This window comes from Eleutherodactylus coqui, chromosome 10, assembly GCF_035609145.1.
Source record: "Eleutherodactylus coqui strain aEleCoq1 chromosome 10, aEleCoq1.hap1, whole genome shotgun sequence".
NCBI lineage: Eukaryota > Metazoa > Chordata > Amphibia > Anura > Eleutherodactylidae > Eleutherodactylus > Eleutherodactylus coqui.
In genome coordinates, this window is record NC_089846.1 from 55,715,182 (window position 1) to 55,738,821 (window position 23,640).

Sequence of the window (23,640 nt, forward strand, 5' to 3'; positions counted from 1 at the left end):
CAGTGAGGGGGAGGGAAGGGGAAGACAGCTTAGCTCTCCCCGCCCAACAGCATTGCAGCCTCGGCATATATGCGCCGGGCCTGTGCCATCTGAGTGCACGTAAAAATGTCTACGGCCGTGTAAATAAGCCCTCAGGGGAGGGGGGGGGGGGCTTGACTTTTTGTTTATGATTATCACCCCAAAAAATCAGAGAGCATATTTGCTCTTTAATTGTCATTTATTTTTGTTCTCAAAAGAGAAGTGAAAAATTAGGACTTGCTCATCTAATCCCTCCTTTACACCATTTAACCCCACAGATACTGCAGTCATTGAGGACCTCAGCATCTAAACATTTTTACAGAAAAAAAAATTTAAAGGTTTTTTCCACCTACACAAAGTTTTAAATATTGAAAAAAATAAAAAGAACAAAAAAAACCCTTACATATAATTTGTATTGGTAACACCCTGTACTATAAAATAATACATTAATTATCCAGCATCGTAAATGGCACTAAAAGAAAGAAACACAAAAAAAATAAGAGTTCAGACCACTGGAAAACAAGAGGAAATGACTTACTCTTTCTGAAGGCTAAAATTAGATGTCATTAAGGGGTTAAAAACGCACTTAGGACAACTAAGTTCTGCGCCAAATATATTTATACAAGACAAATTTTAAATTTACAATTTAAAAAAGGGGATATTTTTGGGAGGGTTTTGCAAATAACCTTACTTGTATATTGATTAAATATGTTATCAGTGCCTGATCTGCGGGCGTCCAAAGTGGAGGAATGGTTCAACATGCCACTGGCATAATACTAGTATGTAGTCTACAAATAATATCAGTTGCCCAAATCATCTAAGTAATCTAACATCTACAGTAAGTAATCTGTGCTATAAATGGTATAAAAATTTGGGGAATGTTTTCTTAAAATTTGTTGCGCGTTGATGGAGAATTGTATTTTTTACGGAACACATAATTCTGCTTTAGGCCTCGGTCAGACGACCGGTTTTTGCCGCAATTTGCGGATGCGCATGCGATCTGCGCATATATAGAACCAATGCTTCACAATGGGATCGGTCACATGTCCGCTTTTTATGCGGATATGCGATAAATTATAGGACACGACGAATCGCAGATCGCGCCTATCTGCGTTCTGCGATTCCTTGTGTTCTATATATGCGCTCAATGGGGCCGGTGGCAGCAGCGCCGACCCTATTGAGAACATATGCTATAAAGATCATTCTCCTCTGCCACAGCTGTTGCAATACAGCCGGCTCCATTGAAAGCAATGGGCTGCCGGCGAGCGCGGCATGAATTTTTGGGAAGGGCTTAAAAATATAAGCCCTTGCCTGAAAACCATCCAAAAATGTGTAAAAATAAAAAAAAAATCATACTCACCTTGTCCCTGCAGCCGGAGTTCAGCCGCGGCCGGCCGGCAGTTCTCCTGAACTGCTCTGTGTAGTATTCAGCAGGCAGGGATTTTAAATCCCCGCCTGCTGAATGGGCTGCCTCTGATTGGTCACAGCCCTCACCAATCAGAGGCACCTCTCACTCACCCATTCATGAATTCATGAATGGGTGAGTGCTGCCTCTGATTGGCTGAGCGCAAGGACGAATCAGGGGCAGCTCTCAGTTATTGAATGACAGCTCAGAGCTGCCCCTGATTGGTCCCTGCGCTCAGCCAGTCAGAGGCAGCACTCACTTACCCATTCATGAATTCATGAATGGGTGAGTGAGAGCTGCCTCTGATTGGTGAGGGCTGTGACCAATCAGAGGCAGCCCATTAAGCAGGCGGGGATTTTAAATCCCCGCCTGCTGAATACTACACAGAGCAGTTCAGGAGAACTGCCGGCTGGCCGCGGCTGAACTCTGGCTGCAGGGACAAAGTGAGTATATATATTGTTTTATTTTTTAACCCATTTTTGGATGGTTTTTTGGGAAGGGCTTATATGTTTAAGCCCTTCCCGAAAATTCATCCTGCGCTCGCCGGCAGCCCATTGCTTTCAATGGAGCCTGCTGTATTGCTGGCTCCATTGAATTTCAATGGGTGGACAGCGCTCCTTTGATCGGGCCCATTTCGCCGAAAACACTGCTAGCTGCAGATTTTTCGGCGAATCATCGGCCCCGGTCACGCGATTTGCGGATGCGCATCCATCATGTGATCCGCAAATTGCGGCAAAAAACGGTCGTCTGACTGAGGCCTTAGACAGTAAAGCCCCATTGACACGCAACAATTATTGCTTAAGCGGCCGAATGACTGAATCAATTGATGACTTTTTTGTATAAAATGTAATGGCTTGAAATCATCTCTCTTTTTCTCATTAGCTAACATAAATTTTAGTAGAAGTAGAACTAGTTGTTTGCTCAGATGGGAATTCACTGCGACAACCAAGGCTCTTATAAGCTGTTAGACTATTTCTCACTGAAAAAGGCCCGAAAATAAAATATAATCTTTATTAATTTAAAGGATAAAAAACCCCTCTAGATTCCGGGGGTAATTGAGACCCGAAACAGACACAAAGAGACAAACACACAAAAAACCTATGGGAATTTAAGCAATTGGCTTAGATACATCAATTCATACCGACCTCATTGGTTTTAGAGGTAGGTAATACTGTGAGGGCGTAAAATGAATTAGTGAAAGTGGTGGCCGTTTCCTGTGAAAGGGGGCCAGAAAGGTGGTCACTAAATAATTAGCTTGTGGTTATTATCCACTGGTGGAAACGTGCGCGTTATGTTAGAGGGCCTCGTTCACACCAGGATATATTGCCACTCCACAGTATTAAGTAAGGGGTGCTGATACTCAGCAATCCATTACACAAAAAAATATTATTATATTCATATCCAATTGTGACAACAATGCCCTGTGTCCATATGTCACAATTGCTACAATTGCTATTCCGATAGGGGCAACGGTCCGTCAAGACCCAAAAATGTGATATAATCCCAACCTATGTTGGGTCTGACAGCGATCTAAATATTTTAATAAAAAGCTGGACTAAAGTGGTGTTGACAATTCCTTATGCCAATTATATCAGAAGGAGTCAACAACGTTTATAGTATAAATAGTACACGACAGACATACACTTGATTCATGTGTGTGTCAAACGCTGTAGTCTAATAACGACTAAAGCCAACAGAAGTCGTCCGTAATCGTCGACGCGTTTCTGCAGCACGGGTAAAATAAATTTACCGCTGCTTCATCAGGACGAAATTGAGACAATTTATTAGATTATACTAGATTTGTTGTTGTTGATCAATCTGTGTAGTGAGCATCAAACTGCACAGATCTGATTTTGTATGCTGATGCCTGATAGCTGATGCTCAATACACTTAAGACGCTGCTGCGAGGATAAGTTTAGTGTAGTATTGATGGACACACGGGCAAGCACATTATAATGCCGTCCGGGTAATAGCCGCTAAACTGAGTTGATATAGCTGAACAAATTCTGGCCTGCGACACTTATATTGAATGAGTGCGTTATTTGATAATTATATAACGAACTTTTTTCAAAGTGTCGGCTGGTTAATTGTATAGGAGTCTGATGATTGACTTCCAGACACAATAAAGAGCCAAAAAGAGTCAGTTTAGAATTGTGTTAGACCTCTGTCAAACTGAAGTGCTGTCTCACAGGGGCTAGTTGTGTAGTTTAGCCAGCGGTCACTACCGTGGACCGCGCTGTAGTTTAGCTGTGGTTGGGTGTTTACTAACACAATTCTAAACTGACTCTTTTTGGCTCTTTACTGTGTCTGGAAGTCAATCATCAGACTCCTATACAAATAACCAGCCGACACTTTGAAAAAAGTTCGTTATATAATCATTCAATAACGCACTCATTCAATATAAGTGTCGCAGGCCAGAATTTTTTCAGCTATATCAACTCAGTTCAGCGGCTATTACCCGGACGGCATTATAATGTGCTTGCCCATGTGTATATCAATACTACACTAAACTAGTCCTTGCAGCAGCGTCTTAAGTGTATTGAGCATCAGCTGTCAGGCATCAGCATACAAAATCAGATCTGTGTAGTTTAGCTGTGGTTGGGTGTTTACTAACACAATTCTAAACTGACTCTTTTTGGCTCTTTATTGTGTCTGGAAGTCAATCATCAGACTCCTATACAATTAACCAGCCGACACTTTGAAAAAAGTTCGTTATATAATTATCAAATAACGCACTCATTCAATATAAGTGTCGCAGGCCAGAATTTGTTCAGCTATATCAACTCAGTTTAGCGGCTATTACCCGGACGGCATTATAATGTGCTTGCCCGTGTGTCCATCAATACTACACTAAACTTGTCCTCGCAGCAGCGTCTTAAGTGTATTGAGCATCAGCTATCAGGCATCAGCATACAAAATCAGATCTGTGCAGTTTGATGCTCACTACACAGATTGATCAACAACAACAAATCTAGTATAATCTAATAAATTGTCTCAATTTCGTCCTGATGAAGCAGCGGTAAATTTATTTTACCCGTGCTGCAGAAACGCGTCGACGATTACGGACGACTTCTGTTGGCTTTAGTCGTTATTAGACTACAGCGTTTGACACACACATGAATCAAGTGTGTGTCTGTCGTGTACTATTTATACTATAAACGTTGTTGACTCCTTCTGATATAATTGGCATAAGGAATTGTCAACACCACTTTAGTCCAGCTTTTTATTAAAATATTTAGATCGCTGTCAGACCCAACATAGGTTGGGATTATATCACATTTTTGGGTCTTGACGGACCGTTGCCCCTATCGGAATAGCAATTGTAGCAATTGTGACATATGGACACAGGGCATTGTTGTCACAATTGGATATGAATATAATAATATTTTTTTGTGTAATGGATTGCTGAGTATCAGCACCCCTTACTTAATACTGTGGAGTGGCAATATATCCTGGTGTGAACGAGGCCCTCTAACATAACGCGCACGTTTCCACCAGTGGATAATAACCACAAGCTAATTATTTAGTGACCACCTTTCTGGCCCCCTTTCACAGGAAACGGCCACCACTTTCACTAATTCATTTTACGCCCTCACAGTATTACCTACCTCTAAAACCAATGAGGTCGGTATGAATTGATGTATCTAAGCCAATTGCTTAAATTCCCATAGGTTTTTTGTGTGTTTGTCTCTTTGTGTCTGTTTCGGGTCTCAATTACCCCCGGAATCTAGAGGGGTTTTTTATCCTTTAAATTAATAAAGATTATATTTTATTTTCGGGCCTTTTTCAGTGAGAAATTTGCTCAGATGGGGGTTTGTTTATGTGAGGGATTATCTGGCCAGCAGGATTCCATTGTATTCTCCTGACATGAATAAACAATGTACTCATTGTGTATGCAAGGCATAGAGGCTGAGTACTTTGTTTGCTCCCCTCAAGGTGTCAAGCCGCTCAAAAGACTGAATAATTTCCATTCAAATGGAACGATTGTTGAACTGCTTAGAGACTATTTTTATGCCAGCTAAAAACCAGCGTTAAACAACAAGTGAACGAATAGTGCACAATTGCCCGTATTTACATGTAACGATTATCACTCACTTTTTGGTCCTATTAACGAATTTAGTGTGATTTTAATGCTTACAACATTCACTAAAATTGCAATGTTTGTATTTTAATAATTCATAGGATCGCTGACCGCAGATGGATATCAACATGGAGTCCAAGAAAAAATAATTGCTCTGGCAGTGTTTGATGAAGGTACAAAATATTAAAGTGTTTTCCACGCAAATACTATTCATGACTTATTCCCAGGATAGGTCATCAATTGTTGATCGTTTGGGGTCTGCCAGGATCCTGGACGATCATCTGATCAGATGCCTGTTGTCAGCGCCACAATGCACAGGGGGGAACTGAGTGGAAGCATTTAGCTGCGACCTCCATGTAGTGGCCAGCGCTTGTAACTGTAGGATGGAGTCTCATTAAAGTCAATGACCGCTGCACCTGCATTTGCAAGCACAAGCCATTACACAGGGGTCGGAGCAGCAGCTTACATTCCATACCCCTTTGTATTGTAGCATTAAATGTGGGCACCTGATCAGCTAATTGACTCAGGTCCCAAGCGGTGGACCACACCTGATTAGCTTTTAATGACCTATATCAGGATAGGTCATCAATAGTATTTGCATGGAAAACTCTTTTAATTCTGGTTTAGAACATGTTTAAGGTCCCAATCTCAAATCTGTTACCGTATCTCTGTAATAGGCTCAGTTTTGTTATTGTATCTCTGTAGTAAGCTCGGTTCTGTTACTGTATCTATGCAGTAAGCTCAGTTCTAGTACAGTATCTATGCAGTGAGCTCTGTACTCTTGCTGTATCTATGTAATCAGCTTGGTTCTGATACAATACCTACATAGTAAGCTTGGTTTTGGTAGTCTACTTATTAACCTTGGTTCTGGTACCATTTCTATGTAGTTACACTGGTTCTTGTACTATATCTATGCAGTAAATGTGTTTCTCTTGCCTTATCTATGTGGGAACTTTGGCTCTGGTACAATTTCTATGTGATAAGTTTAGTTACAGCACTGTATCTATGTAGTAAGCTTGGTTCTGGTATTGCATTTATGTAGTAAGCATAGTTATGATAATTAGAGATGAGCGAACCTACTCGGACACGCCCCTTTTTCGCCCGAGTGCCGCGATTTTCGAGTACTTCCGTACTTGGGTGAAAAGATTCGGGGGGCGCCGTGGGTGAGTGGGGGGTTGCAGCGGGGAGTGGGGGGGAGAGGGAGAGAGAGAGCTCCCCCCTGTTCCCCGCTGCTACCCCCCGCTCTGCCACGCCTCCCCCCGCCCCCCGAATCTTTTCACCCGAGTACTCGGTGCTCGATCGAGTAATTACTCGAAACGAGTATATTCGCTCATCTCTAATGATAATGTATCTGTAAAGTAAGCTTGGTTCTGGTATCTTATTTGTGCAGTAAGCCCAGTTGTTGTGCCCAATGAGTGTTTGTTTGACAGCAATGTAAAGTATATGAACAGCATAAAAGTGCCTAGGGCAGCCCGAACTCTAAATACCGACCTGATGGTCTGAACGTGAAGATATCATAAAGCCATATTTACACCTGGCTGCTTTATTTCTAACCAGGCTTCTACCGAACAATCCCACATTTCTGCATATATTGAAAGAGGGAGAATTTGATTCTGATACCTCTATATTCACTCCTTCTTTTCTTATTTCATTTATGACATGTGCTGTAAGTCAAGCATCTCTCAAGACCAACCTAAGAGAGAAATTAACTTCAAAAATTGTCTTATAGGTCGCAGTCACTATGCACATGATGTAAACATTGAGCCACTGCATACGATTAATGGGCATATGAATGGCTCCATTCCAGGTAAATAAAAAATGTGCAAAATAATCTATATTTCTGATCACCCTACTGTTGTCACTCTTTTCTGATTGTTCTATTATAATGGTACATTCACACCTGCATTAGGCTTTCAGTCATATTTCCATTTTTCTATTCTGTTTTTGGAACAGAAAAACACAATTAAAACTAAAATAAATGCTTTAGTTTTTTCCCCACTAATTTCAATGTTTTTTAAAAAAGGATTGCTTTCAGTTTGCTTCCATCCCATTAGGTTTCCATTTTTGTAACTAAATAGTTCACTCTGAAGCAAACGGAATAGAAGCAAACTGTAATCATTCCTTTTAACCCCCCCCCCCCAAAAAAAAAAAACAAACCAAAAAACAAACCTTGAAATTAATGGGGAAAAACCGCAAACATTTATATCATTTTCATTTTCTTTTTCTGCTCCAAAAAACAGAACAGAAATGGAAATGTTACCAAAAGCCTAATGCAGGTGTGAATGTACCCTTATTCAAACTTGACAGTGGGTTCTGTTTCTTGAACATCACCCTTAATTGAAAAGCCACCATAATTATTTGTTATTCATGTTTAAAAACAAATTAAAAAATTAGTTTTTAAAAGTTTTATCTTCTCTTGTAGACCAGAAGATTTGTCACAAGAAGCCAACGCATTTTCACGTTATTGGATTTGGAACCCATTTTGAAGTACACAGTATTTCTCTGGAGAGACATAGCTTTGTCATAAGAGACCATCGTGTCCCTGTACTTTCTGTTACTGCATTTAGCTTTCTAACAGCCATTGTGCACCCAGGAGAGAAAGGAGTCTACAAACTATCCTGCCAGACCTGGACACATCCAGGAGGTACGTGTAGATATCACTCACAATGTGTTATATGTAGAGATGAGCGAACGCGTTCGTCCGAGCTTGATATTCGTGCGAATATTAGGGTGTTCGGGATGTTCGTTATTCGTAACGAACACCATGCGGTGTTCTGGTTACTTTCACTTCCTTCCCTGAGACGTTAGCGCGCTTTTCTGGCCAATTGAAAGACAGGGAAGGCATTACAACTTCCCCCTGCAACGTTTAAGCCCTATACCACCCCCCTGCTGTGAGTGGCTGGCGAGATCAGGTGTTCGCCTAATATAAAAGTCGGCCCCTCCCGCGGCTCGCCTCAGATGCGGTGTGAGTTAGATGAGGGACAGTGCTGTTTATACCGGAGCTGCTGTAGGGAAAGAATTGGTAGTTAGTGTAGGCTTCAAGACCCCCCAAAGGTCCTTATTAGGGCCACTGATAGCTGTGTGTTGGCTGCTGTTAGCAGTGGCATTTTTTTTTTTCTCAAAATCGGCTCTGCAGAGCGTTGCACCTGGCATTAGGGACAGAAGTGCTGCATAGGCAGGGAGAGTGTTAGGAGTGAGTGTAGCCTTCAAGAACCTCAACGGTCCTTTCTAGGGCCATATTTATCCGTGTGCAGTACTGTCCAGGCTGCTGTTAGCTGTGCTGCATTTTTTTTGGGCTTCTCAAAATCGCCTCTGCAGAGCATTCCACCCTCCATTGATACTGCAGGGAAAGAATTGTATAGGCAGGGCCACAACACAGTTATTATTCATAGAATATACGCAGTGCTGCCTGTTGGTGGGAAAAAACTGAAAACAAATCTATTTGTCCAGCCTCTGTCCGTCCTAACGCCTGTGGACACGTGTGAGCTGCGTGAAAAACATTGCTAAATCATACGCACCCAGCTACGCTTTACTGCTGGCTTCGCCATTTGCTTTCCTTAATTGGGAAAAAAAATACCTGCTCTGCCAGAGTTATAATAACTCTGCTACCCTCACGTTCTGTGACACATAAGCAGGGACACAGCACAGTTATTAAACTTCTCATGTTCATTGAATATACGCAGTGCTGCCTGTTGGTGGGAAAAAACTGAAAACAAATCTATTTGTCCAGCCTCTGTCCGTCCTTACGGGCGGTGGAGACGTGTGAGCTGCGTGAAGAACAGTGCTAAATCATACGCACCCAGCTACGCTTTACTGCTGGCTTCGCCATTTGCTTTCCTTAATTGGGAAAAAAAATACCTGCTCTGCCAGAGTTATAATAACTCTGCTACCCTCACGTTCTGTGACACATAAGCAGGGACACAGCACAGTTATTAAACTTGTCATGTTCATTGAATATACGCAGTGCTGCCTGTTGGTGGGAAAAAACTGAAAACAAATCTATTTGTCCAGCCTCTGTCCGTCCTTACGCCTGTGGAGACGTGTGAGCTGCGTGAAAAACATTGCTAAATCATACGCACCCAACTACGCTTTACTGCTGGCTTCGCCATTTGCTTTCCTTAATTGGGAAAAAAATACCTGCTCTGCCAGAGTTATAATAACTCTGCTACCCTCACGTTCTGTGACACATAAGCAGGGACACAGCACAGTTATTAAACTTCTCATGTTCATTGAATATACGCAGTGCTGCCTGTTGGTGGGAAAAAACTGAAAACAAATCTATTTGTCCAGCCTCTGTCCGTCCTTACGCCTGTGGAGACGTGTGAGCTGCGTGAAAAACATTGCTAAATCATACGCACCCAGCTACGCTTTACTGCTGGCTTCGCCATTTGCTTTCCTTAATTGGGAAAAAAAATACCTGCTCTGCCAGAGTTATAATAACTCTGCTACCCTCACGTTCTGTGACACATAAGCAGGGACACAGCACAGTTATTAAACTTCTCATGTTCATTGAATATACGCAGTGCTGCCTGTTGGTGGGAAAAAACTGAAAACAAATCTATTTGTCCAGCCTCTGTCCGTCCTTACGGGCGGTGGAGACGTGTGAGCTGCGTGAAGAACAGTGCTAAATCATACGCACCCAGCTACGCTTTACTGCTGGCTTCGCCATTTGCTTTCCTTAATTGGGAAAAAAAATACCTGCTCTGCCAGAGTTATAATAACTCTGCTACCCTCACGTTCTGTGACACATAAGCAGGGACACAGCACAGTTATTAAACTTCTCATGTTCATTGAATATACGCAGTGCTGCCTGTTGGTGGGAAAAAACTGAAAACAAATCTATTTGTCCAGCCTCTGTCCGTCCTTACGCCTGTGGAGACGTGTGAGCTGCGTGAAAAACATTGCTAAATCATACGCACCCAGCTACGCTTTACTGCTGGCTTCGCCATTTGCTTTCCTTAATTGGGAAAAAAATACCTGCTCTCCAAGAGTTATAATAACTCTGCTACCCTCACGTTCTGTGACACATAAGCAGGGACACAGCACAGTTATTAAACTTAGATAATTCATTCACTAGAGGCAGTGGGGCCTTTTGTTTTCCAAAAAGGGCAAAAATTATATTTGGCCTGCAGTCTTGCGCCAATTTATTTCCTGCCTGTGAAATCAAATCACTGGTAATACAGCATGCTGAGGGGTAGGGGTAGGCCTAGAGGACGTGGACGCGGCCGAGGACGCGGAGGGCCAAGTCAGGGTGTGGGCACAGGCCAAGCTCCTGATCCAGGTGTGTCGCAGCCGACTACTGCGCGATTAGGAGAGAGGCACGTTTCTGGCGTCCCCACATTCATCGCCCAATTAATGGGTCCACGCGGGAGACGGTTATTAGAAAATGAGCAGTGTGAGCAGGTCCTGTCCTGGATGGCAGAAAGTGCTTCGAGCAACCTATCGTCTACCCGCAGTTCTGCGCCGTCCACTGCTGCCAATCCGAATCCTCTGTCTGCTGCTCCTCCTTCCTCCCAGCCTCCTCACTCCACTACAATAACACCTGCTCAGGAGCGGGAGCACTCCCAGGAACTGTTCTCGGGCCCCTGCTTAGATTGGGCAGCAGCGGTTCCTCTCCCACCAGAGGAGTTTATCGTCACTGATGCCCAACCATTCGAAAGTTCCCGGGGTCCGGGGGAAGAGGCTGGGGACTTCCGCCAACTGTCTCAACAACTTTCTGTGGGTCAGGAGGACGATGACGATCAGACACAGTTGTCTTGCAGTGAGGTAGTAGTAAGGGCAGTAAGTCCCAGGGAGCAGCGCACAGAGGATTCGGAGGAAGAGCAGCAGGACGATGAGGTGACTGACCCCACCTGGTGTGCAACGCTTACTCAGGAGGACAGGTCTTCAGAGGGGGAGTCAAGGGCATCAGCAGGGCAGGTTGCAAGAGGCAGTGCGGTGTCCAGGGCCAGGGGTAGAGGCAGGGCCAGACCGAATAATCCACCAAGTGTTTCCCAAAGCGCCCCCTCGCGCCATGCCACCCTGCGGAGGCCGAGGTGCTCTAAGGTCTGGCAGTTTTTCACAGAGACGCCTGACGACCGACGAACAGTGGTGTGCAACCTTTGTCGCGCAAAGCTCAGCCGGGGAGCCAACACCAACAGCCTCACCACCACCACCATGCGCAGACATATGATAGCCAAGCACCCCGCAAGGTGGGACAAAGGCCGTTCACCGCCTCCGGTTTGCACCCCTGCCTCTCCCCCTGTGCCCCAACCTGCCACTGAGATGCAACCCCCCTCTCAGGACACAGGCACTACCGCCTCATGGCCTGCACCCACACCCTCATCTCCGCTGTCCTCGGCCCCATCCAGCAGTGTAGTTCAGCGCACCGTTCAGCCGTCGCTTGCGCAAGTGTTCGAGCGCAAGCGCAAGTACGCCGCCACGCACCCGCACGCTCAAACGTTAACCGTCCGCATCGCAAAATTCATCAGCCTTGAGATGCTGCCGTATAGGGTTGTGGAAACGGAGTCCTTCAAAAGTATCATGGAGGCGGCGGCCCCGCGCTACTCAGTTCCCAGTCGCCACTACTTTTCCCGATGTGCCGTCCCAGCCCTGCACGACCACGTCTCCCGCAACATTGTGCGCGCCCTCACCAACGCGGTTACTGCCACGGTCCACTTAACTACGGACACGTGGACAAGCACAGGCGGGCAGGGCCACTACATCTCCCTGACGGCACATTGGGTGAATTTAGTGGAGGCTGGGACAGAGTCAGAGCCTGGGACCGCTCACGTCCTACCCACCCCCAGAATTGCGGGCCCCAGCTCGGTGCTGGTATCTGCGGAGGTGTATGCTTCCTCCACTAAAGCACCCTCCTCCTCCTCCTCCTCCTCTGTCTCACAATCAAGATGTCTTAGCAGCAGCATGTCGCCAGCAGTCGGTGTCGCGCGGTGTGGCAGCACAGCGGTGGGCAAGCGTCAGCAGGCCGTGCTGAAACTACTCAGCTTAGGCGATAAGAGGCACACGGCCCACGAACTGCTGCAGGGTCTGACACAGCAGACCGACCGCTGGCTTGCGCCGCTGAGCCTCCAACCGGGCATGGTCGTGTGTGACAACGGCCGTAACCTGGTGGCGGCTCTGCAGCTCGGCAGCCTCACGCACGTGCCATGCCTGGCCCACGTCTTTAATTTGGTGGTTCAGCGCTTTCTGAAAAGCTACCCACGCTTGTCAGACCTGCTCGTAAAGGCGCGCCGGCTCTGCGCACATTTCCGCAAGTCCCACACGGACGCTGCCACCCTGCGCACCCTGCAACATCACTTTAAGCTGCCAGTGCACCGACTGCTGTGCGACGTGCCCACACGGTGGAACTCTACGCTCCACATGTTGGCCAGGCTCTATGAACAGCGTAGAGCTATAGTCGAATACCAACTCCAACATGGGCGGCGCAGTGGGAGTCAGCCTCCTCAATTCCTTTCAGAAGAGTGGGCCTGGTTGGCAGACATCTGCCATGTCCTTGGTAATTTTGAGGAGTCTACCCAGGTGGTGAGCGGCGATGCTACAATCATTAGCGTCACCATTCCTCTGCTATGCATCTTGAGAAATTCCCTGCAAACCATAAAGGCAGCTGCTTTGCGCTCGGAAACGGGGGCGGGGGAAGACAGTATGCCGCTGGATAGTCAGGGCACCCTCCTGTCTATTTCTCAGCGCGTACAGGAGGAGGAGGAGGAGCATGAGGAGGATGAGGAGGAGGGGGAAGAGACAGCTTGGGCCGCTGCTGACGGTACACCGGCTGATTGCCTGTCATCCTTTCAGCGTGTATGGCCTGAGGAGGAGGAGGAGGAGGAGGAGGAGGAGGATCCTGAAAGTGATCTTCCTAGTGAAGACAGCCATGTGTTGCGTACAGGTACCCTGGCACACATGGCTGACTTCATGTTAGGATGCCTTTCTCGTGACCCTCGCGTTGCACGCATTCTGGCCACTACGGATTACTGGGTGTACACACTGCTCGATCCACGGTATAAGGAGAACCTGCCCACTCTGATTCCCGAAGAGGAAAGGGGTTCGAGAGTGTTGCTATACCACAGGACCCTTGCGGACAAGCTGATGGTAAAATTCCCAGCCGACAGCGCTAGTGGCAGAAGGCGCAGTTCCGAGGGCCATGTTGCAGGGGATGTGCGTAGATCGAGCAGCATGTACATCCCAGGCAGTGCAACAGTCTTTAAGGGCCTGGCCAGCTTTATGGCTCCCCACCAAGACTGTGTCACCGCTCCCCAGTCACGGCTGAGTCGGCGGGAGCACTGCAAAAGGATGGTGAGGGAGTACGTAGCGGATCGCACGACCATCCTTGGTGACGCCTCTGCCCCCTACAACTACTGGGTGTCGAAGCTGGACACGTGGCCTGAACTAGCCCTGTATGCCCTTGAGGTGCTTGCTTGTCCTGCGGCTAGCGTGTTGTCGGAGAGGGTGTTTAGTGCGGCTGGGGGAATCATCACAGATAAGCGTAGCCGCTTGTCAACCGACAGTGCCGACAGGCTAACACTCATCAAGATGAACAAAGGCTGGATTTCCCCAGACTTCTGTTCTCCACCAGCGGACAGCAGCGATACGTAAGCAATACGTAGGCTGCACCCGCGGATGGAAGCTACGTTCTCTCTCACCATCCAAAACGGGGACATTTCTGCTTCATCAATCTGTGTCTAATATTCCTCCTCCTCCTCCTCCTGCTCCTCCTCCTGAAACCTCACGTAATCACGCTGAACGGGCAATTTTTCTTAGGGCCACAAGGCTCACTCAAATAATTTTTCAGAACAATTTTTATAAGTTTCAATGCGCTTAAAAGCATTGGAACTTTAACTTGAACCAATTTTTCGTTACACTGGGCTGCCTCCAGGCCTAGTTACCACTTAAGCCACATTAACCAAAGCGATTAATGGGTTTCACCTGCCCTCTTGGCTGGCCATGGCCAATTTTTGGGATGTACATTAGTACTGTTGATACAGCAATTTTTGTGGGCCCTCGCCTACAGTGTAATCAAATTAATTTTTAGCCCACCTGCATTACAGCTGACGTTACCTCAGCTTTGTTGGGCAATGCAATGGGATATTTCTATGTACCGCCGGTGGCTTCCTGGCACCCACCCAGGCAGTGGGTCCACAGGGAGTTAAACCTACATGTGTCCACTTGTAAAGAACCCCAGTCTGACTGGGGCATGCAGTGTGGGCCGAAGCCCACCTGTATTACGCACGACATTACTACCTCAGCTGTGTTGGGCAATGCAATGGGATATTTTTGTGTACCGCCGGTGGGTTCCAGGGAGCCACCCATGCTGTAGGTGCACACTGAGTTTTTAATACATCTGTACACTTCTAAAGAACCCGTCTGACTGGGGCATGCAGTGTGGGCCGAAGCCCACCTGTATTACGCACGACATTACTACCTCAGCTGTGTTGGGCAATGCAATGGGATATTTCTATGTACCGCCGGTGGCTTCCTGGCACCCACCCAGGCAGTGGGTCCACAGGGAGTTAAACCTACATGTGTCCACTTGTAAAGAACCCCAGTCTGACTGGGGCATGCAGTGTGGGCCGAAACCCACCTGCATTAACCCTTTCCAGTCCACTGTGTGACCTGTGAAGACATTAGGGTTTAAGGCTGTACAGCTCCGTTGTTGGTAGATGTCCGTCGGGGTTCTCTTACTGTATATTGCCAGCCTCTCTGCTGTCGGAGCCTATCCTACGTGTCAGCTCATGCAGTACTGGCTTTAGCCAGCATATAGCGCCGTTGTATAACAGCAGAAAAAGAGTAAGCCCCCTAGGAAAACCATATACAAATTGGATTGGAAAGGGTTAAGCACAACATTACTACCTCAGCTGTGTTGGGCAATGCAATGGGATATTTCTATGTACCGCCGGTGGCTTCCTGGCACCCACCCATGCTGTAGGTGCACACGGAGTTTTTACTACATCTGTACACTTATAAAGAACCCCAGTCAGACTGGGGCATGCAGTGTGGGCCGAAGCCCACCTGCATTAAGCACGACATTACTACCTCAGCTGTGTTGGGCAATGCAATGGGATATTTCTGTGTACCGCCGGTGGGTTCCAGGGAGCCACCCATGCTGTGGGTCGACAGGGACTTCACAATAGGGAGTTGTACCTGCCTGTGTCTATGAATTAAAAAGCCCGGTCTGACTGGGGCATGCAGACACCTTGACAGAATGAATAGTGTGTGGCACATAGGTTCCCCATTGCTATGCCCACGTGTGCAGCTCCTGATGGCGGTGGCACAGGATTCTATTTCTCATTGCTTCTGTACAGCATTGTGGGCTATCGCTCCGCCACTTTTAAAGAGGGTCGCTGCCTAGCCGTGCCAACCTCTGCAGTGTGTGCCTGCGGTCCCTCGTCATGGCAGACGCAATTCTAAATAGACATGAGCGTGGTGTGGCATGAGGGCAGCTGAAGGCTGCGCAGGGACACTTTGGTGTGCGCTGTGGGGGGGAGGGGGGGCGGTTGGGCAGCATGTAACCCAGGAGAAGTGTCAGTGGAGTGTCATGCAGGCAGTGATTGTGCTTTGTTGGAGGTAGTGTGGTGCTTAGCAAAGGTATGCCATGCTAATGAGGGCTTTTCAGAAGTAAAAGTTGTTGGGAGGGGGGGGCCCACTCTTGCCGGTATTGTGGCTTAATAGTGGGACCTGGGAACTTGAGATGCAGCCCAACATGTAGCCCCTCGCCTGCCCTATCCGTCACTGTGTCATTCCCATCACTTTCCTGAATTGCCCAGATTTTCACACATGAAAACCTTAGCGAGCATCGGCGAAATACAAAAATGTTCTGGTCGCCCATTGACTTCAATGGGGTTCGTTGTTCGAAACGAACCCTCGAGCATCACGGGAAGTTCGTTACGAATAACGAACACCCGAACATTTTGGTGTTCGCTCATCTCTAGTTATATGGATAGTTTAAAATTGCACTCTACATTGTGGTACCCCAATGTAGCAATTTTAAACTATTCATATAATACAAACTATTCATATAACACAAGATGCCTAAAAAATAAATGAGTGGATGATAAAAGCACCTACTGCAGATCCATCCGAGTTGTATATGTTGTCCACATAACATTCCAACTGAGTGTTTCAGTAACCAGGGAGCCCCATCTGTCATTGGCCTACCAACAAAAGGGAATTTTTAAGTTTATTTTGAGAAGGTCTTTATTGAGATGAAAAAGAACAGTTTGGGCAAATTTGCAGGAGATTTTAAAAGAGAAAACAAAGAGAACAGGGTATAAGGTAACCACAAGTTGTATACCATTGAATTCACTATTTCATTTCATTTGTAGTAAAACTTCTGTCTTAATGCTAGACTGGTCAGCTCACCTGCAATATTCAGATGCACAGAACAGTTTGAAAGAAAGTAGCTTAGATGAAAAAGCAAAAGATCCAGCATCCGCTAAAATCCATGGCCTTATTAAGATTCTTGTTAAAAACCCAGACAAAGAATACATACAAGTGAACCGCGCTGACACCCGGGTTCCCCTAGCATTTTAAAGCCAAGCTGCTTCCTGCAAAAAAATAATAATAAATGTGAATTATTGGTTAATATTTTACCCAAAATATGAAAGCTTGCAACCCACGTCAAGGGTCCTCATTAACTTTCAAGTCCCTATACTAACATTAAAAATAATCATAGAAAAAAGACATATCAATCCAAAATCACAGAGGGTGGCCATACTTACTGGCATACTGCTACATAATACAAGGGCAAGTATGGACACCAATTCCCTCAGCATGCAGACAGGCAATTTGCTAAATGGAGAAGCTTGCACAAGTTCAAGATACTGATGAACATTTAGATATGCTTAGCCTGCATTGGGCAGTGGCTGCTTGGTATTAAACTTATACATAGATACATGTAGTGTACCATTCAGGCTTACAGCCTATTAATGATGCCTATACTAAAGATGCCCACATTAATGACGCTCCCATGCTCAAATTATTATTTCATCTTTTGTTTGTTCAACTTATTTTAATTACAGTTATTATGCTCCACAGGAAAAATGACATCTCTGATCAGAGTCGAAGATTGCAAATCTGAATCTGAAAAGCAGATGCGTGTATTAAATAAGAACAATGATGATGATGATTATGAAGATGATTATTATGAATCGACAGTATTTGATTTTGATGAGAGAGATGATTCACCGCATGTTCATATAAGATCTCATGGGAAACGAAAACCAGTCACATGGACGCATTATATTGCAGCCATAGAGGTGGAATGGGACTATCATCAAGAACAAACTGATAAAGGGTTAGTAAAAAGAAAATTAAAAACTTAAATGCACTATTATGTTCTTAAACATAAACATTGGTGGCCACTGAGGTCGGACTGGAGACCATCTGGTTTATTCCAACCATAGAATCATAGAATTGTAGAGTTGCAGGACCTCCAGAGTTATCTGATCAATGTAGGATTCACTAAATCATCCCAGACAGATGTCTGTCCAGCCTCTGTTTGAAGACTTCCATTGAAGGAGAACTCACCACCTCCCAGGGCAACCTGTTCCAAACATTGATCACCCTCACTGTCAGAAAGTTTTTGTAATATCTAATCTATGTCTCCTCCCTTTCAGTTTCATACCATTAGAGTTTTTCCTTGTGCAAGAAAACATAGTGTGACTTGGTCTCTTGCCAGCTCTGCTTGGCTTTCCTTGGGTGCCCACATAGTTTCCATAGTGGTCCATTTATTTCAGTAGGAAAAGTAAAGAATTAAAAGAAAATAAACTCCACATAAAAAGAGCATGTATCATATGTGACTGTGAGTTTTAGAAATGATGCTTTCATTTCTTTATTTGTAAATTGTATTCACATGATTTCTTCTATCCCATTTAGGACATATTTTACTAAAGCAGTATACAGAGAGTTTACAGACTCACGATTCATCCATCCAAAAATATCAGAAATTCCTGGAACGGGGATCCTTGGGCCTGTTCTTAGAGGAGAAGTTGGAGATCAAATACGGGTACATATTTCAGTTATACATTATAATTATAGATTGAAAGACATCTGAGAATGCTGGCACGCACTGTGTGTATTTGCTGTTTCCCTGTTTGGGTTTCTTTTCATTTTATATTAACAAAAAAACTTCACTGCTAGCTGTGTAAGGTCTGCAAATAATTAATAGTGGCTGAACTGGCTGCTTTGAATGATGTTTGAGGCCACAAACAGAGAACTGCAATATCTCCCTGTCACAACGTTGAGCTGTAAACAAAGCTAGAGCTTGTGATCTGATACTATCATATAATAAAATTGTGAGCTGTGTCTCATTGATTGTGCAGCTCAAGCGAATCTTCCTCACAAGCTTTGTAGCAGTGAGAGCCTGACCTAGTTACTGATGGATAGTCAGTGGGAGTCCCTGTTTGTGTTGGGCAAAAGGATCCTGAATTTGGGCGATCCAGCAGCTTGGTTCTTGGCAGAAGCAGCAGTACTATTGAGCATGCTCATTAAAATCCATAAAATATAATGACTCAATTGGCAATTGTCACTACCTGTACGATCCATTGACTTTAATGTGGCTGGCTTTATACTAATTGTAGCAGAGGCAGCCTGCCACCTTGCTATGTATCCACTCATAAATATCAAGATATTTAGCTGTCCAAAAGGGAATTATAAGCTAACAGCTGTTGTCAAAACTGAACTAGATGAGTGAATTGACAGAAGTTTTTCTCCACGTATTCGCCACTCTGACGCAGTGATCATACCTATGAAGCCTTCCTCTTTCTTTCCACTCCTCCTACAACACCAGTGCAGTGAGTGGCACAGGGTAGATGCATTGGTGCAGTAATTGGTCAGAAAGGTGAGTTTAGCTGCTGCCTTCAGGATATATAGGAAAGGGGAAGAGTTATTAGTAATGAGTTACAGGAATCAGAGCAACGGGGTATGGGTATGTTTTGTGGGTCTGCAGCAAAAACGGAGGCAGAAAACTTGCAGATATTTGCCGTGATTTGACAGGTGGATTCAGTATCGGAATCTGGCGTATGAACATCCCCTAAGAGTTTTTCTGTCTCCACAGTAGGCTGATGTCTTGTCTATACATACGTTTATTATTGAGTCGTAGTTAGACTAATAGAATATGTACCACAAATGATGTAGCACGCTAAGTTTTAGACTCACAAGCCATGCACAGATGGATAGCATTTGCCACAAATTATAACATGATGACTTATGCTAAAAATCTGAGTCTGCTATGTCTGTGATTTTAGATTGTGTTCAAGAATATGGCTCGTCATCCCTTCAACATCTATCCCCAAGGACTAAGTAATGTGAGCTCTACCCATCGTTTCTTGACAGGTACTGTAATATTTTAATGTCAACAGATGCAAAATCAATGGTCTTGTGTGAAATGCTTAAGGAGCAGCAATGGAGTAATGTGTGACTGCTGGGTTTTAACTGCTGTTCGGGATGTTTTGCAGTGGTTTCTGTACAGCCACATCAAGCTTTAGAATATGGATCAAGTTTTACACTTCACGACCTCCCATACACATGTTTTATGGCGGCCATTAGGGGCTTTATTCTGATGCATACGGAAGCCTAGTACAGGTCTCCCATGCCAGGAGGTACGGAAGCTCAACTGTCTGATGACAGCCAGACTCTAGCTGTAATGATGAGAACTAGAGAAAATGCCAATTTCAGTCGTTTAACTGTTTACATACTGCAATGTGATCGCAGGGTCCCCATGAGTTGCTACGGCACCCGGAGGCTTGAAAATGGCCTCTGAGTCTGCCACCTATGGTAACCTATTAGACTCAGCCTATGGCTGAGCTTCATAGACAATATAATACACTGCAATACTGAAGTATTCTTGTGTACTATTTTAACTATTGAAAGTTGTGAACTTCAAGTTCCTTAGTGAGACAAAACTTAAAAGTTAAAAAAATAAAAAAACAAGAAAATATAAAAAGTCAAAACCCCACGTTCCCCTCCTTGTACATAAAAAACACACACACAAAAAAAAATCACTACAAATTTGCCATTGGCGCATTTGTAATGATACGGCAGCAGCCGCCGCTCCATTGAAAACACTGCATGCAGCTGCATACGCACGTGTTTTTGCTCGTACCTAGGTGTGCACGTATGTACGCACCTAAGTACGCACAAAAACACACTCGTGTGAACCCACCCTCAGTCAGTGCTAACTGGAAGTATTCCTTTCACTATGCGACCCAGTGATCACCTGACCGCCAGGTGCCCCCTGTTACAGCAGAACTGTCATAGCAGACCCTGATCAGCTCTGCCAGTGACTATTGTCACTACAGGGGGATATTTTCCCCTGTAACTGGGGCTCCTATTGATGCGGCTCCTGTGGATGTGTAGTGGCCCAGACTTTAGGGCCACACAGCACTTTAATTACCTCCTGTGGTGTGTGTAATTGTGTTTCTAATTACTTGTCTGTCTTGTGTATTGGAGGAGACCAGGTGGTGGTTTTGTGTATTGTGTAGAGCCATTATCATCTCAAATGTCTGGTGTTGTGTCTGTCTAACTTGTATATGTCTGGATCTAAGACACCCTACCCTCTTGTGTCTTGTGAGTCACCCTCCAAGACAGTCCTGGGATTGGGGAGAGCAGGAGCCAGGCTGTCAGTAGTCAGCCAAGCCATTGCCTTAAAAAGATGTATGTGCCTGTTTAAAGCCCTTTAGTGAAGGTATATTGGCAGTCACTAAGGGGTTATTAGTTAAAATTTAAATTTTCTTTTTTTTCTTTCAGGAGAACAACTGAAGGATTACCCTATTCAGCCAAATAACTCTATAACATATATATGGCCTGTGACACAATATGACAGCCCTGCGTCTTCTGATCCACGATGTCTTACAAGATATTATGCCAGTTTCCACAACCCACAGAGAGATTTAGCATCAGGCCTTATTGGACCACTTCTGATCTGTTCTAAACAAACTTTGGATCAAGGTGGAAATCAGGTACTTGTCAGATGAACACCAGCACTTCATTCAGTCTCCTCCTCACTGCAAGGGGTGCAGTAACACGAGACCTCCATCCTTGAGATCAGCGGGTGTCTCAGCAGTGAGACCCCCACCGATAAGCAAGTTATTCACTATCCTGTTGATAGGGGATAACATGAAATTCTGGTACAACTTCTTTAATATTTGCAAAGTTGCATTCTTTTTTGTAAATTTTATTGTATTGGGGCAATAAATATTTTAAAATTTGTTATGTGACTTCTAACATTTATGGGTAGATAGAAACCAACACAACACAACCAATTGTAAAATGTGCAGAACTATTCAGTGTCAGTAATGGAAACCAAAATTCATTTTTATTTTAGATTGTTACAGATAAAGAACATATTCTTTTCTTCTCTGTATTTGATGAAATGCTTAGCTGGTACCGAGGTCAAAACATTCAGAACTCACAAAATATGACCAGAAGTGAAATGTCTCCACGAGAAAATGTGATGTACTGTAAGTATACTGGGATGTAATATTCCCCACATGATGATTCTCTCTGTAAATTTTGTGCAAATAGGTACAGAGTTCATCTTCAAAATCCTGATTTCATGCAGTCAGGCTGTGACTAATCTAGCTATAAAGCATTTTATGAGTCATGTCTAATTACTAAGACTGCCAGTGAAAATTGAAGAATGTTAACAACTGATATGCTGAGTGCAGGTTAACCCATTTAGTAGCACGCCCGGAAAATCTACGGGGCTTGCTGCACTGACCATGCAGTTAAACTCTGGAAGATTTCCGTGGACAGCTCCAGTGCTGAAATGCTGGCCAGGGCACACAATTATTGTGCCACTGTACACATTTGCCACTTCGAATTACCTCAGAAAAAGGGTTTAATATTCATGTTCATTTTGGAATATAAGGTGTGCAGGCTTTAATATTGTAGTATATACATGCTTTGTAAATAATAAATAAATCCATCTCCTAGAAGAAGTTATCATTTTGCTGCAAAACTCGGCATGCAGTTACATCTCAGGCAGATATGACAATGATTACAGTTGTGGCGGGATTAGATGAACAGTCTTGTCACCTGAGGCCCTAAAAGTGGTTCCACCCTTGGCCTATAAAAAGGCTACTTGAGGCTCCCTGTGTGTAGTGACCTCTTTTTCCGCTTGTGTAGAGCTTGTTGACCACTAGACGCCTCTATGATGCTATCAAAGATATTTTGCCGAGTTATCAGAATTTGAGAGAGGCGCATTATTGGAGTGCAAAAAGATATATGGTCGTATTAATGAATTGCTTGTGTTCAGTGATGAAAACAGGTTTAGTTTTGGTAATGCCAACGGCCATGTTCATGTCTAGAGACCTAGGGGTGAGTGTCTCAATCATGCCTTTGCTTGAGGTGGCACACTGCCCCCACTGCTGGTGTGATGGTCATGTGGTCATTGCATATGATAGTCGGTCACCCCTAGTAGTGGTACGAGGGACAATAGCAGCTCAGCGATATGTGTTTCTCTCATGGTGGCTTCCAAGAGGTATTTTCTAGCAGGATAATGCTCGGTCGCAAACAGCAAGGATGTCACAGGAATGTCCCCACAACATTGTCAGACTTCTGTGGCCTTCCCAGTTGGCAGATGTATCACTAATAGAACATTTATGGGACCATCTGGGATGCCAACTTTGACAGCCTACGAGTTTGGACGATCTAGAGGCTCAGTTACAGCAAATGTGGAGCTTTGGAGATATGCTGCAGGATACCATACAGAACCTGTATGCCTCCATGCCCACCCATATCACATTTGTAGCCAAGCTAGAGGCGGTACAACGGGGTACTAGAGCCTCCTTTCAAGGGGTCAGTTTTCCCCAATAAATGATTATTTTGCTCTGCTATTGTAATCACTTACTTATATCAATGTTATCAACGTTACAATCATGCACAAAAATGTTCATTTGATTCTGACAACTCCTTCTAGGTACTTGATTTTTTTGACAATAAGTGTATATTACAATACTACCAACATAACTTTTTGGAAAGAGGGTGCAAAGAAAGTTACACCCTTATCTCTTACATTAAGTCCACTGGTTATTTTTGTATGGATGAGTAAAAAAATTGAATGTAAAATTTCAAAAGTTTCTTCTAGGATAATGAAGTATCTTTAGGGTCTGCTCATATGTGGTGGATTGACTACAGCAGAATA

At 44.7% G+C, this 23,640-nt stretch overlaps 1 protein-coding gene across 1 annotated transcript in view; it reads left to right on the forward strand.

The window, feature by feature from the left end:
* Positions 1-23,640, forward strand: part of F8 (coagulation factor VIII) — a 106,043-nt gene that overhangs the window by 35,305 nt on the left and 47,098 nt on the right. Inside the window, exons 5-12 of the mRNA XM_066581028.1 lie at positions 5,606-5,677; positions 7,234-7,311; positions 7,927-8,148; positions 17,532-17,790; positions 18,372-18,501; positions 19,742-19,829; positions 21,243-21,454; positions 21,820-21,955. Coding sequence (XP_066437125.1) covers positions 5,606-5,677; positions 7,234-7,311; positions 7,927-8,148; positions 17,532-17,790; positions 18,372-18,501; positions 19,742-19,829; positions 21,243-21,454; positions 21,820-21,955 — 1,197 coding nt within the window. The remainder of the gene's footprint in view (positions 1-5,605; positions 5,678-7,233; positions 7,312-7,926; positions 8,149-17,531; positions 17,791-18,371; positions 18,502-19,741; positions 19,830-21,242; positions 21,455-21,819; positions 21,956-23,640) is intronic.